The following is a 15,685-nucleotide window of genomic DNA, read 5'->3' as shown; positions in this document are numbered from 1 at the left end:
GGTTTAGAACCCATAGAAATGCAGAAAATTGATTCTGCTTCAGGGTAATCGGTTACTGGCATTTGGGTAACCGGTTACTCTGTGTAAATTTGCGTTTCTGGGCATTTTTCATGTCAGTAACCGGTTACTGGATTCTGGGTAACCGGTTACCCTGGGCAAAAGTGCAAAAATCAGCAAACTTTAGAAAGTCATAACTTCCTGCTCGGGTATCGGAATTGCGCAAACTTTATATCGTTGGAAAGCTAGCGACGTGTACTTTCTAATTAAATAGGTCCCCAAACCAGAATTATTGATTTAATAATAGTGGAGCCCCACTTAGTGAATCAAGGAATTAGTATGAGAACTTATGCCTTTACTATTTGACCAATACTTCTCCTGTTATGTGTGGCATTTATTATCTAATGCTTATTATGAATGTGATATCTATGTTTGAGATGATATGCAATTATATGATGTGCATGAAATCCTATTGACACCGTCGTTTTGGTTAAACGATCGGCTTTGGTTGTATTGTATGGATTAACGCTTGTTATGCGTGTGTATGCTTGAATCGAAGTAGACCCGGTACTAAGTTACGATTCGGACCGTGGGTCCTGGAGTTGTCCGTGGGACTGCCCTGATCATGGATCCCAGAGGCACATACCTGAACTACCGTTGCAGTGTGCTTGTGAGTGCCGGACGGGGCTTTTTACTCACTTGCTGTATACACACTCGCGTGCTCGGTATGATGGCGTTATGCGGCTAAGTAAGCCTACGCATAACAGGTAAACCATCTCTAATGATGCCATGTAGGCTACATCATTAGGTTCCTATCCGGATGGGCTCATGCGTCAAGACGGCGTGTTGCACTTGCTGTTAACACCACGTGCGTACAGATGGTTAATGGGACGATGTCGCCTCTTAGGCAAGGTCATCTCGCAGCCATGTAGGCTTGTGCGAACCCATTTAATCATTCTTGCAGGGTGCTTGTGTAAGTCTCTTGACAAATAGGCATGGGTGAACCCACCGAGGGTGTGTTAGTAACTTAGTCTAGTGGTATTAACGTACTTCTGGATTCCCCGTACATGGGTATGGGTCTGCATACGTGTTTGTATACTATTTGTGTACTTGTGATATGATGACTCCTATGGTGGACGATTCATGTGTTTGCTCCGTACTTGTACCGGATGTGAGGTTGAACCCCGGATCAATGGTGGATTCGGTTTGTGATGCATGTACCCTGTAGAACCGAGTGGACCCATAGGATAGGAGGACTCACTGAGATTTAGTAATCTCACCCCAATCAACTTATATTTTTCAGGTGCAGTTTAGTAGCTTTTGACAGATAGCAGGTTCGGATTGACGGCTTAAAGTGGTGACGGCTCGGAGACCTCGTCAGATCTCATTTTCCGCTGTGCAGATCCATTGAAGACACATGTGTTGTAATTCTTAGTAGAATTTCATGTTGTATTTTATATGGATCTCTCTATATCTATAGCTTTTGTATGTACTCAATATCAATTTTAATGTTTCATGCATAATATACTAGTCAGTTATGTATGGGGTGTTACAGACACGAGGTTCTCAAAAATAATAACCGAAAACTCTGGATACCAATTTGTTAGTGTGTGAGGCCCTTGTACAAATAATGATACATACAATGACTATTTATATACAACCCTACGTATTAGGAAGTTTATATGGTAAGTATAATGTTGACCTTAGTTCGATCTATCAAGTGGTTCCAGTCCTCTCCCAATCGTAGTTGTAGGGATCGTGTAACACCCCATTTCTATCAGATAATTATAATGAAAATTAGAGTATAAAAATTCCAACCAACACATGGGATATCACATTCACAACTGAATAACAATGACATAAATGCATTCAATACAGATACGTAACACTTTTAAATGGCTAAAATCGTATTCAACCTGTTGAGTCTCTTTAAAAATAAATCAACTTTAATTAACCACGCAGCGGATTCACAACTTTAAACTTCAAATCAAATACACATAGCATCTTACTTCGACATAAAACAACTTCAAAAATAACAAGTCTTAAGGAAAACAACTCAAAAATTCAGCAATGGAAACAAATCAACAATAATGAAAAACATGCGTTCGTTCCCCCGAGTGCTACGTATCAGAGCGACAACACTGACTCGAACTAATGAAGGTAACAACTATCCTTCTTGATTACCTGCACGTTACCAACATAGGGGTAACATTCAAACCGAAGGGGTGAGATATCAAACTATATAAACAAGTGTATGATAAACAATATATTAGAATTCGAGTATATAAAATCACCACTTCACACGGACAAATACTTCAATTTTCACAACTCATCAACACAACAACTTAAATATGCGACTTAAAATGTGACTCAATACGATGCACATGCATGTGGTACCATTGAAGCAAGACTCCCAACTTAAAACTGCCAATTAATAGAGGCATCAACAAGGCATAAGACTTCAACTTAATTTTCCAATCTAGACCAACTTTCCGAGCATCAGCTCCAACTTAATATGCAACGTATGCGACACAATTATGAATGTCACAACAACAATAATAATTCATCAACATCACAACAACTTAGAAACATTGTACCAATAAATAGAGGTGCTCATCATCACTTCGACACTGGCCATATGCCTACAACTTAGTATCAACATATCAACAACAACAAATCAATAACAACATACCAACGACAACATATCAACATCAAATCAACAACCGTAAATTAACACAAATAATTCAACAACAATTCAACGATAAATCAACATAGGCCATAAAGTCTACGACTTTATCTTGCCAATAATTATAGGCAATTCAACTAAATTCATCACCACCTGCAAATTTAAATTTTTCAACTAAATACTCAACAAATCAAATCACCAAAACGCCACAACCGTTCCCTAATTACTCGGACAATTTTCAACTAAAACCGGTTAAAAAATTATCGACTACAAATTCTATTACGCTTACTTCGGACTAATGTGTGTTACTGTTAATAGCTTCCTTTTTATTCCAAAAAGTACTTCCTTTTGTCATCACATTTCCTACTATGGTTTATTTCCCATTACTGTTACTAAATATAATTACCTAGAGTTTAGTTTCCACAAATTTTTCTGCTGCATTACTACTGTTATAATTTTCTGCTAAATTACCCATATTTTCAGCTCTGTTAATGTTCTACTATTCTCACGGCTAACTAATGTATTTTACTCTGTACGATTATGAACCAATTTATACTCCTCAGACTATTATTTTCACTCCCAGTCATTGTTTTACCTTCTGTATCAATTTTCTGTTAATTACCTTTCTGTCAGTGCTACTAATATATATAACTAAATGACTTTTATACATCTTTTACTACTTAATACTATTTCTAATCATCAATATGATACATTAAGGCATGTTTCCTACTACACATATGTTCATGAAATAATAAATAAATACTAGTAACCACATGTACAAATATTACTTGAATACATGCACTAAATTATAGTGACCCCCACCTTAAGAATAAAGGGTGCCCATCCTAGGCATATGGGGCGCCCACCCCTTACTTGTGTGGCCCCTACCACAATTCTTCTTCTTCCACCATTTCTTCTTCTTCTTCTTCTTATTCTTCTTCTTCTTCTTCTTCTCCTACTAATTCCTAACTCCAGAATTCAATTTCATTCCTAATTTTATCGACCTCTTAACACAACATTCAGTATGAACATCAATTTAGGTTAAATCGACACGAACAAATTTTCTTTTGCAACAACATTACATTGACAGAATCAGGATCAATTCCCTTATCTATTTCAAAAACATCACAACAAACAATACTAACACAATCAACAAACAACACCAAACACAATAGTAATTCCAGCAACCCAAAATCCCACATATCATTGATCATAATTCCGGTTATAGAGTTTGAACCCGACCCTTACCTTGGATTGAAGGTCATCCTAAAATTCTCCGATTGAAATTCCCAACCTTGCCTCTATGTTGCAGCTCCTACGTATCCTCTCCAAACCCTTGGCTTTTATTTTTCTTCTGCTAACCTAATTCTTTTACTGATATTTCAAGGTTATATATTTCCTCTAATTCTAATTAACTAATATAATGGAAACACTATAATTATGTTATTCCTAATGGGCTTAATTCTACCCTCCCACATTTCTACTGCTCACACAACAACTAGCCCACCTAAAAATTAGTCTAATTTAATCTAATATTATTTCTATGACTAAATCGACTAATTTAATTAACTAATTACACGACAACTTAAATCAGACATATCGAAATCTGAACAATTCACGAGAGTTAATCGAAAATAAATAAATTAAATAATTAATTAATTTCGGACGTTATAGATCGAATCCTAATTCAATCTACCAAGTCCAGCGTCAATCACTACTGGACCATCTAAATATTGGTTTTAATTTTTTTAATATTAAACAAATGAACATGGCCTCTTTGTCTCTCGTACCCGTACTCTAGTGTTTTCACAATCCTCTACTTTCCAATTCACAATTACAGTTCTTCCCTCGTCTCTCTCGACGTTTCTCTTTAAACCAAGACAAGATAAACAAAGAAGAAGAAAACTCTTCTTCCAACTTATTTCACAAACCTTATTTTCTTCAAAAACTGGTCTATAATTATATATTCCTCTATTTCATCTTCCTTCTCACCGGACCTAACACTGTGAGAGAGTTATTGAAGACATTGTTGATAAAGATCCGGTTTCCCTCCACACTCCGGTTAGCATTCTCTTGGCTTTGTTTCTTTCGTTTATTTGTTTTGTTGAATTTACCCATCTATTTGAATTTCATGTTGCTCAATTATGCGCACCACGTGTTCGATAAAATGCTGTAGCGGCTTCTCACCAACATTAGCATCACCATGTTTGATAATAATAAATTTGTATTTCTGCTCTATTAATTGTTGCTTTTGTCGTGCTTGCCAAGAGCAATACCAACTCAAATTTTCTGTTTTTCAGCATGAGCACTGCCTGTGATTAAACACTGAGAGCAGTATACCGACTTCACTTGTTCTCAGCTTGAAGAATCAAGCAGTATTTGCCCCCATTTAAATTTTAGCGTTTCTATTTAACCATGGCTGATTTTCAGACATCTACCCACCGAGCCAGGTGGATCTTTACTCCACAACAACTGGTACGTGTTTTCTTTCTTTCTTTGCTATTCATTTGAAATCACGATGAACAACACGTTTCACAGATTGCTGCTCTTATTTCTCTGCACGGGTTCATAAATTGCTTTAGTTAGATAGTAGGTTGGATGTTGAATTTTGATTTATTACTAGTTTCAATTTTCTCTTATCATGTGCACAATTCACAAAAAAAAAACTTCTCTTGTACCTATTTTTCTTTTAGGTTGAGAAATATACAGCTGCTAATCAGAGAGCCAGACAAACCCTAGAGAAGGTACTCAGAATTTCCATGTCTTTGTACTCAGAGTTTCCCTGTTTGCTTATTTGTTGCTGTGTTTTTTCTTGGATGGTTGTAACCTCATTTGGAACTTCTTTTCTCTTATTTCCTAAAAAAAAATTTCATCATAATCATAAATATGATATAATTTGATAGCTTATTATTGGGTTGCTGATTATTATTGATTTCTTTTATAGTGTGGAGCAAGTCTAATGGAAGTAGATAGTAATGGGTCTTTGTCATATCCTGAACCCCAGACGACCGCAAGCGATAGTGGTAAAGTTGTTTCTGAAATTTATTGTCCTTTTCCTACTCAATTGTCTATAAAGCATTATGTCTTTTAAGTTTTTAAGTGCTGTGAAAATTATTTTTCTCCGTTATTTGTGTGAACTTCTATTTTCTACTGCTCACAAGAGTTGTATTTCTTGGCAGCTGAAAAACATTCTCGGGTAAAACCTCTTAGTAATGAAGAAGAACGGTGTATGAAGGTATTTTATGAAATCAAGCTACAAGAAGTGTGCAACAATTTCCACTTCCCTCATAAGATCCAGGTAGGCAAGCTCGTTGTCTGTGTTGATGAATAATTTCGGCAACACTGTTTCTTTGTTGTCAACCTTTTGAAATAGTTTATGATACACAGGCTACAGCCCTCATATTTTTTAAAAGGTTCTATCTGCAATGGTCGGTGATGGAACATCAACCAAAAAATATAATGTAAGATTTGCTTTAGTCCTTGGGACGACCTCTTGAGTTTTGACTAATGATGTATTGCACTTGTTTCGTTGATTAAGTAGGAATTCAGACTCACTGGTCAATTTGGTGAACTCATACTTAGTTTATTAATTGTTTGAAAATGTTGAAATTGGTTGATGTATTGTTGCACGACTGCACCCGATGATGCACTTCTGAGAGATGGATTGATTATCTACTCTCTTTTCATTAATCTTTTTATCTCTTTGAACTGAATACTTATTTTATATGATATCATTTGTTTGATTAGCTATGTGACTGTTGATGATTGTAAATATATTTTGTATTTATTATTTTATTAGTATCCTAGATTCCTTCTAGCTCATTCTGTTCTGATTTGATCCCATTAATGTGTTTGTGTTTGCTCTACCTCTTGTATGTATGTATATACCTGTAAATCGCTTATGAATGATGAGAAATATTCAGATTGTATATACTTCATCAAAGTTGGCATTGGATTTGTATGATTTATTTATTATCTACTAAAAGTTGTATTTATTCATTAGCTTCTTAATAACTCAGGAAACCTTTGTACAGGTTGACCTGCATATATGCTGCTTGTAAGATAGAAGAAAATCATGTATCTGCTGAGGAGCTTGGTAAGGGGATTTCGCAAGATCATCAAATGATTCTCAATAATGAGATGATAGTTTATCAGGCATGGATAGGCTTCAAATATCAAACTGTTCTAGTTTTTTAATTTTATATTTTAAATTCATATATGACAAGAAACCGTTGTTATGCAGAGTCTGGATTTTGATCTTATAGTTTATGCTCCATATCGCTCGGTTGAAGGTTTTACAGATTATATGGAGGTTCGTCTAATTGGTTGTGTGGATTTCTTTTTAAATGTCTACGATTTTGTGCATTTAAAAATAAATCTTGCTTTCTCTCATTTTATTTTTGGTTGAGAAATGATAACTCTGACTTGTTTACCATTAAACTTTTTTTTAATGATTTTATGTTGGATTGGAATTTGTGACTACGATCATTGACAGGAATTTTGCAATGCTGGCGAGGATGAGCTTCCAAAATTCAAGGTACTAGTATCTTTGTCCAGCATAATTAACCATCAGACCGAGCACATTGTTGTGGTCATTGGTAGATGAGCGGTCATTACTTATTCCTTGTCCAGGATTGAGAGACTGTGTTAAATTTTTAGAGAACTGTAGGCAATCTCTACCATAGAATTTTCTTACTTAATAGGTGAAGTAATTGTTGCATTGAGAACTGCACATCATGCAGTTTCTTTCTAAAATGTAGATGATCTCATTCCCTTCATTCATGTTTCTTGTCTACTTGTAATATAATGCAATTACTTATATTTCAATTGAATGCAATAAATGGTAGAATGTACCAATGCCCTATTGAACACAAAAGGCACCATAGAGTGTCACAATAAAAACACACTTACATTAAAAACATATCAAGTGAGAGGTGCTGGAACCAATACGCGTTCAATCCTATAAAGAAATAGCTACTTGTTTCATGATAATTTTTTCTCCTGCTGTTTAGGCTTTGCAAGATACGGCAGGGCGGGAAGTTGATAAAATGATGCTTACAGATGCACCACTCTTATTTACTCCTGGGCAGGTATGCTCAGAGTCCTCTGTAAATTTTGTAACTATTGTTGCATTCAGTATTTTTTGTGACAACAATTGTCTGTTTCATCATAATGCAGTTGGCCTTGGCCGCTCTACGTACCTCAAATGCACTCCATAAAGTTGTCGACTTTGATAGGTTGTTTCACTTGTTTCTTTGTGATAATCATCCCCAGCTCCTATAATCCGCTTCCTTTAGCTTTAATTTGTTTCATAATCATGCAACAACAAACCCCTGGGGTTTGATTTTTAATATTGTTCTTTTTGACCCAAATCAATGTATCTACTGAGACATTTACTTCTACACTGGCACTTAATTGCAGTTTTCTGAGCAGAGTTTTTTCCCTTAAGAATTCTACACACACAATGGACGAACTTCTTGAATCATTGGATGCAATTGATTCTTGGGTAATTGTTTCTCATCCTAGTAGTTGCCGTGAAACTGAATTATTGACGCGTAATTCCAAATTTCCTCGTCGTATTATTAGCTTGGTAATGATGTCATACTGTGTTTACATGGACCAATGTGGCCTTGGCTATATATGCAGGTTAGAAAATACGTTAGTCCTTCAGAGAAGGAATTGAAGCATATTGACCGGAAAGTAAAGTCTTGTTGGGGTCATAGCTCTCATGACGAGTACTTTCTTTAACCTTTGATTTGGATTTGCCTGTTGGTTGTTTACATCCCCCCAACTACACACACATACACCACACACACTAGGGTAGGGACCCAGACAATTGTTTTTTTCTGAGAGATTTTCTGATTATTATATAATAATTTTGGATTTCCTTACAGGGGAAAGAAGAGGGAGAAGAAATCAAAGCACAAGTCCAGAAAGAGCTCAAAAGAAGCACAAAATGTGTAGTCTCTTCTCTAGTTTTATATTCCGTTCAATTGAGGTACTCGTCATCTGAATTTCGGAAGAGTTTTTTGGGTTTCTATTAATTGTTATAGATTGGAACACGAAGGATGTGGGGGTGATGAAGAGCTTGTATTTTTTTTCCCTTCTCTCGAGCTAGTTTTAGCTTACCTCCAAAAGTGAGATAATTTGAAGAAGAGGAAATATTTGTTTAAAATTTGCACTAAATTTACATATTTCCTTTATAAAAATCTCTTTCCTATTGTCAAACCAAATGGACCAAACAGACCCAAGTGACAAGTAACAGCTCCTTCCCAGAGCAACATTGACCGACCATGAATATTTGGAAAACTCCTACAGTAAGCTTACTAGTAAGTCCGATTTTGGGATGTTTGCTGCTCCACATGTCTTTCGATTGCCTTTTGTATGACATTTTAACCCCCAATGAATTTAGTGGGTTTGGATTTATGGTGAGATAAACAAAAGGCAATTTCTCTTTACATTCTGTCACCTATTCTGTCACCTTCTCCCGGGCCCTTGACGAAAAAGTAAAAAAATGCCGTCCTATGTTTGGAGATATATTTCGAACGTTACATTTTCTCATTTTATTTAAAGGTTAATTCGGAGATGCATTTACAAAGTGGATTTAGGCCATTTTCGAATATACATCTTTGAATGAACTATTTCTTCATTTTATTCCGGCTAATTTGAAGATGTATATCTGAAAATGACTTGATACTATATATCAAACAAAACTAGAAACATGATAGTATCATTGAATTGAAAACAAAACAAACATCAATACTAACTTGACATTAAATTAAAACATTCAATATTACATATATAGTCATTACAATAAATTCAACACTACATATTATTATAATCAAGACGTTGCAACATAATGATTTTATCTTCGATGGATCTTTGAATCTTCGCATCTACTTCTATCAGACCATTTGATTCATAACGGAGAAGGGCATTCCACATAACATTTAAATCTTCATCCGTCTTCAGTTCAAAATTGGTGAAATGGATATTTTTGTCGTTGTCAAACGAGGGTGACCGAAACTCAAGCTTAACAACTCAACGATTTTTTGGAAAGTGTAAGAGAGTATTCAATTTGGATATCAAATTTATGAGATGTTTACTCGGTGATCATATATGAAAGTGGCGTCTTCTTGCCATTGAAATACACAAATGCAAGGTAGAGATATAAATGCATTATCTGATTTTAGTGTGTAGTGTTGAAAAAAAAAAGGTTGAGAGACACCTTATTTTTATAAGTATTGAATCACTTTGGACCTCAGAAACCTTATCATGTATCAGGTAACTTTTAAAAAATGTATCTCCGAATAAACCTCAACTTATTTTACAAAAAGGATAACTCCGGATATGCATATCCGAAAATGTCACTGATTGTTTTTTATAAATACTTGAGGTTAATTCAGACATGTATATCCGAAAACTTACCTGAACCAGAAAAAAATCAGAAACTTAGTATACAAGCACATACAATGTAAACCATAAACAAACCAAAAAATTAATTAGGAATTACACCATCATTGCTGAGGTTATATATTACTCATGTATTAAATCGTATCAAGATTACATCGTTGACGATAATATATACAAAAAGTGTATCGATTACAATCTAAAATGCATCAAAAGATTTAATTCCCCATAAATTTGCAGTTGGTTCTACCTTTGACCTTTCCTGATTTGATTCTCTTCCAAGCTCGCTCAATTTGGTGAACTTTTCCATCCTCTCCAAAAATTGATCCAGCCAAGTTTTCGCCTTAATTGTTGAATGTGCCATCCACTCAATCGATGTAGCTGGTATTGGGCACACGTGTTTCAAATTAACCAACAAAATGTAGCAATTTTAAAAGCCACCCTATGTAGCGGAAATAATTTCTCTAAGAACCTATATCTTGTCAAATAAATACATACTCTAAGGTGGTGTGTATCAAGGAAACACATCCATTTTAAAAACGGTGTGTTACCACTAACACAAGGAATAAGTGCATCTTGAATTGAATCAAAATGAGTTTTTTTGTCTTGTATAACTTTGTGTAGAATTCCCTATGCATTGCCAACTCTTTCATAAAGGCTATGCAGACAAGTTGGTGATTCTACTCTCCTTTAAAGAGCAATCCAGATAAGACCTGAAAACCACAATTCATCATCCTTAACATTCACAATTTGCTCAATGTGTCTGTGAATAAAAAGCGACATTCTTCAATATATTCAATTTTCGACTGATGAAAGAGGTGGTTTTCTAATGCGAGAACCCTTGTACACACGTTTTTGAGAATTTGGAGTTGGAAATTCTGGGAAATGTGAATCAACACGTTTAAAGTATGATGGAGTCCGCTTTGTTGAATTGTCATGTCAAGTCAGTTTTACCTTTTTAAGGGCACCTTTGATTTTAACCGGTTTCGAAGGAGGTTTCAAATCCGTGGTTTCTGAATAGATAATCTTCCTCAATTTTTTTTTGATGTGAAATTTCATTGTCACATGCCTTAGCAAATCTATATTTGATTATTTCTCACTTGGTATGGATAGTTATATCTGCTTTACCATCCTTGATCACACCATCATGATCAAACCAGAGTCTCTTTTAGTGATTGTACACTTCATTCATATGTATCGGGGAATTAATCTTTATTTTTTTGCAATGAGACAAGCACACGGAAGACCGTAAGTCTTCCTAACTATGCATCCACACTTTGCCTTATCCATACACGTCTATTATGCTCACTTTGCTTCGTGAAATATGAAATTCAATCCCGATCGAGTTACACACCCAACCAATTATGAATAGAAAATGTTGTCTTTGAATCAATTTTCATTCACGGTAATGGTCCGACCAAAAGTAGTTTGTATTTCGGTATGTTGGTTTTGGAGTATTTGGTTCACCCTGTCCCAATCTCTACAAAAATCTCATACTATCACCAACCATTTCTTTAATGTTGAATGTGCAGATTCGACTCTGTTAGTTATTGTATTGTCGAGGTGTCTAACCTGATTGGTCCATACACATACAATCTCCTTCATCATTGGGTCCAAAATAGTACTCTTAACCTATTTCAAGAAATTTGGATATCACACACATTGGCTCCTAAAATGCATTACAAAGGCAACATACAAGTCTTCTGTGGGTGAATTTAATAACCAATCTATGCATCCATTATCTTTTCCATCACCACACTAGGTTTGGCCATTTTCCGTCTTCATCCTTGATTTGTTTGGTGTCTACCACGGGTTTAAGCCGACTCCTTATATTTTTTATAGTGTGATATCGATAAAGTAATGTGTAGGATGTAGGAAACACATTTGCAATCAAATTCATTAATGTCGTGTCTCGATTGGTGACAATTACCTTCGGCGTGTTTTCTTGGTCCTTCAACAAAGTGTTGCACACTTCTAAGGCACATGTAACACTGACCTCTTTTTCAGATTCCAAAAATGCAAATCTCCCTGAAAAAGTATTCTCTGTAGAAATACCACCAACAATTTCAAGAATCAGAAACCTATACTTGTTGATCTTATACGTTGAATCTATAATGAGGACAATGGAAAATGTGTTAAACAACTTAATACTTTCGAGATGAATATAAAATATGTCACGAACAATGACTTTATCATCAGAAACTGACTACATAGAAACATGATGATTTTTATCCAAAAGTTTCAAAAGTTGTTGCATTTCGAATCTTAGACCCCTTATCGCCATGTTGTTTCAATGCTGCGCATTGTATACCTGCTTGATATTTGAAACACTTTATGGTTATTTCCATTTCAAATCTGCAAGTAGGTTTTTCGGCGCTATTCTGATTAAAGACATGTTCGAAACAATTTTCTTCTCCTCTGATTTAAGACAACATACGATAGGATGACCAACTAGTTTTGTTTGCACGACATGGTTAATTATTTCATAAATCACATTAAATTTCCACAGTTTGTCCATGTTATAATATTTGTACAATTCAAACAGACAACCACACTATTATCTTTTTTTAAGGGTGTTTGGTTATGGAGGAAGTTTAAAGTGTGAAAGAGATGATCATGCATGGTGGTCATATATTCAATTTTCTGTTGGAGATTTTTGAAGATATATATCCGAAAACATTATTGACTGGTTAAATAATAAATCATCTAAACAAAACTGTTGGAAAATGACTTCAGGGGTATGCCCGGAGATGTATGTGCGAATTAACCTCGGAAAAATTCGTAGATATATCTCCGAATTAAATTTTGACAAAAACAGGTATTTACTGCATTTAGAGATGTATCTCCAAATATAACAAAAGATATTCTGGAGTTTTTCAGATGCGCACCCTACTCAATAATAGTGCAAAGAGAAATTCCCGAAACAAAATTACTATGAACCATCTCGATTTTGTTTGAACTAGCACTTTAGAGCTCGACAACAAAATTACAATGCCAAATTCACCGTCTATCCAAATGTATAGTAATTGTGATACAAAGACTGATTTTTTTTATAGTGTTGTTCATATTCCTTGCTTATGATTATGGTGTTTCTAAAGTGCTTTGTGTTTTTACCGCATTTCACTTATGGTGATGATCAAACAAACTCCTTTTATTCCTTTTTCCCGTCAAAATATGTTGGAAACTTAACGTGAATTGAAAGAGTCATCCTATTTTTATGGGAGTTAATTTTAGTGGAATTAATTATTAATTAATAATGAGTCACTCATCAAAACCTAGTTTTGACTAACTAACTTCCTCCCACTATTTTTTCTCCACTCTCCCACTAATTTCTCACCACTTAGCTGAATCGTTTACTTATAAATATGATTCTTAAGCTTTTTAGTAATGAACGCAAGATTTCTAAACTTTGAAATCTCTCTTCTCCCTCTCTATTCTCTTCATCTCAAAATAATTTCTTTCTTCTTTATTTTTCGAGTGGCCTTGTGCGCCATAAACGACTAAAATTGTTTCAGATACTACGGATGGTTTTTTAAACCATATCTGAAGGTGTATCACTTCGACCGATTCTCACAAGTGCAAGTGAAAATTGTAATTCCAGAGCGAGCTGTTTTATCCTGGAGGCGTCGTGTGTATTTTCGAGCTGTTTTGCATAATTTTGGCATTACCATGAAACGTCTTAAAGAAAGTGACCTAGTCCGCGACTCAACCGATAATTTCCTCTGTGGCAATTATTTTTAAACCTAAAAACAATAATTTTAAGACGTTTCGAATTGCCATGCCTGATGAAGAAATTATTGGTACTTCTACGAATACTTTTTTGACAAACCGTTCATGTTTGAGAGATGTCAATTCAAATGTTAGTAAAACAAAAGATGATTTTCTTCTTTACGTTGAAAAAGATAGCTAACATTTTGACCGAGGACATTTTGTTGCTCCTTTTGGATCAACCGAACAAACTAACGGTAAGAAATATGAGGATTCAAATGGAACACATAATAGTGTTGAAGTTGAATCTGCTGCACATATATAATTTACAACTTAGGAAAGAAATCACCTTGTAGAAGGAATGATTATAACATTCTGAATGGAATCACAAATCTGTATGACTATTACAGTAACTACGATACTTTAAAATATGTTTAAGAGGCTCTGAAAAACAAGTATGACATTGAAGAAGATGGAGAACAGAAGAATGATTTTAGCAGCTACGTGAAGTATCAGATGGTAGTTGAAAGGTCCGTAGAAACCCAAAGTCACAAACTTCAAAAGATTTCTCATAAGATCATCACTGAAAGTATGTATTTATAAGAACAATTAGAATTTCTTTTATTATTGACAAACTGCCCCTAGTTTGAAAGTTTTTAAGAATTATGTTTTGTTACAAAATAAAATAATTTTTAATTGAGAGACTGATTATTCTCATTAAAGAAGAATATCAGAGACATGATTAAATAGAAAAGTCTTGGTTGTTTTAAACAACAAAAAGAAATTCGATGTGGTTCTGAAGCCATATGGCTAATCATTAAAGAATTAGAACTGCAATATTATGAACCGAGTTAAGAATGGGAACCTTTCTATGGCCCAAATTGCTCCAACTAGACAACAACCACCTCAAAGAAATGATTTTGTTTTCCTTTTGTTTTAAATGTGGAAAACTAAGTCATATGGATAAGAGATGTAGCCTGTAATGCTTGAACTTGGTGTAGCCCGTAATGCACGGGTTAACCTGGCTAATGGAAAATTTATTCATATGATCATCGAAATTAACATGGTTAATGAATCTGATGGTTGGTGGATAAACACAGGCGTCTCTCGACGTGTTTTTTATGATCGTATTAAGTTTAAAACATACACGAATACTAAAGATAAGAAAGTGTTGTTGGGAGATGTCCACACCACTAATGTTGCCGATATTGGAGAAGTGGACCATGACCACCTATGAAAAGACTTTAATCTTGAAGGATGTCATGTATACTCCAAAGATTATAAAAAAATCATGTATATGTTTTTTCTTCTTATAAATTAGAAAAGATTTAGTCAGTTTATTAGGGCATATTTGTACACCATCACTAAGAATGGTATTTTGTTGGGAAAGGGTACGCCGCTGATGGCATGTTTAAGTTGAATGTTGATTTGAATAAAATTTCTCCTTCCGTTTACTCTTTGTGTGATTTTAATATTTGGCATGCTAGACTTTGTCACGTTAATAAGCGAGTTATTTCTAATGCAAGCGACTTAGGCTTAGTTCCTAAATTAAATGTCATTGAAACAAATAAATGTGAATATTGTAGTCAAGCTAAAATAACTAAGACTTTGCATAAATCAATTATTAAAGAATCCGATCCCCTTGATCTTATACACTCTGATATATGTGAATTAGATGGAACTTTAACTAAAAATAGAAAATGTTACTTTATCACTTTTATTGACGATTCCTCTGATTATACTTATGTATACTTAATGAAGAATAAAAGTGAAACGCTTGACATGTTTAAGTTGTATGTAACTGAAATTGAGAATTAATTTAGTAAGAAGATTAAGAGACTCCGTAGTGATAGGGGAAATGAATACGATTTTGGGTTATTCAAT

The 15,685-nt window shown here is 34.7% G+C and overlaps 1 protein-coding gene across 2 annotated transcripts; it reads left to right on the top strand.

Moving 5' to 3' along the window:
• Positions 1 to 4,479: 4,479 nt before the first annotated feature.
• Positions 4,480 to 9,364, top strand: LOC131644085 (cyclin-H1-1-like). 2 transcript variants are annotated; one of them, XM_058914476.1, is made up of 14 exons: positions 4,480 to 4,744; positions 4,984 to 5,158; positions 5,377 to 5,427; positions 5,628 to 5,706; positions 5,863 to 5,981; positions 6,071 to 6,144; positions 6,718 to 6,838; positions 6,927 to 6,995; positions 7,179 to 7,220; positions 7,696 to 7,773; positions 7,862 to 7,920; positions 8,105 to 8,189; positions 8,330 to 8,418; positions 8,578 to 9,363. In XM_058914476.1, exons 2-14 carry the CDS (start codon positions 5,099 to 5,101, stop codon positions 8,645 to 8,647), a joined length of 996 nt encoding a protein of 331 aa, XP_058770459.1. In that variant the 5' UTR covers positions 4,480 to 4,744; positions 4,984 to 5,098; the 3' UTR covers positions 8,648 to 9,363. The 2 variants fall into 2 exon arrangements, with proteins under 2 accessions (XP_058770459.1, XP_058770460.1); XM_058914477.1 differs by lacking the exon at positions 4,480 to 4,744 and adding an exon at positions 4,759 to 4,888 and having other exon boundaries at positions 8,578 to 9,364.
• The last annotated feature ends 6,321 nt before the right edge of the window (positions 9,365 to 15,685 follow it).

Source organism: Vicia villosa, linkage group LG1 (genome assembly GCF_029867415.1).
Source record: "Vicia villosa cultivar HV-30 ecotype Madison, WI linkage group LG1, Vvil1.0, whole genome shotgun sequence".
Lineage (NCBI taxonomy): Eukaryota > Viridiplantae > Streptophyta > Magnoliopsida > Fabales > Fabaceae > Vicia > Vicia villosa.
This window is presented reverse-complemented; position numbering and strand designations above follow the sequence as displayed.

Bases quoted from the DNA above. Each gene is read 5' to 3' on its own strand.
- LOC131644085 (XM_058914477.1), top strand. From the start codon at position 5,099: ATGGCTGATTTTCAGACATCTACCCACCGAGCCAGGTGGATCTTTACT. The intron at 5,428-5,627 runs GTACTCAGAATT...TTTCTTTTATAG, and splicing joins CCAGACAAACCCTAGAGAAG to TGTGGAGCAAGTCTAATGGA. The intron at 5,707-5,862 runs GTAAAGTTGTTT...ATTTCTTGGCAG, and splicing joins GACGACCGCAAGCGATAGTG to CTGAAAAACATTCTCGGGTA.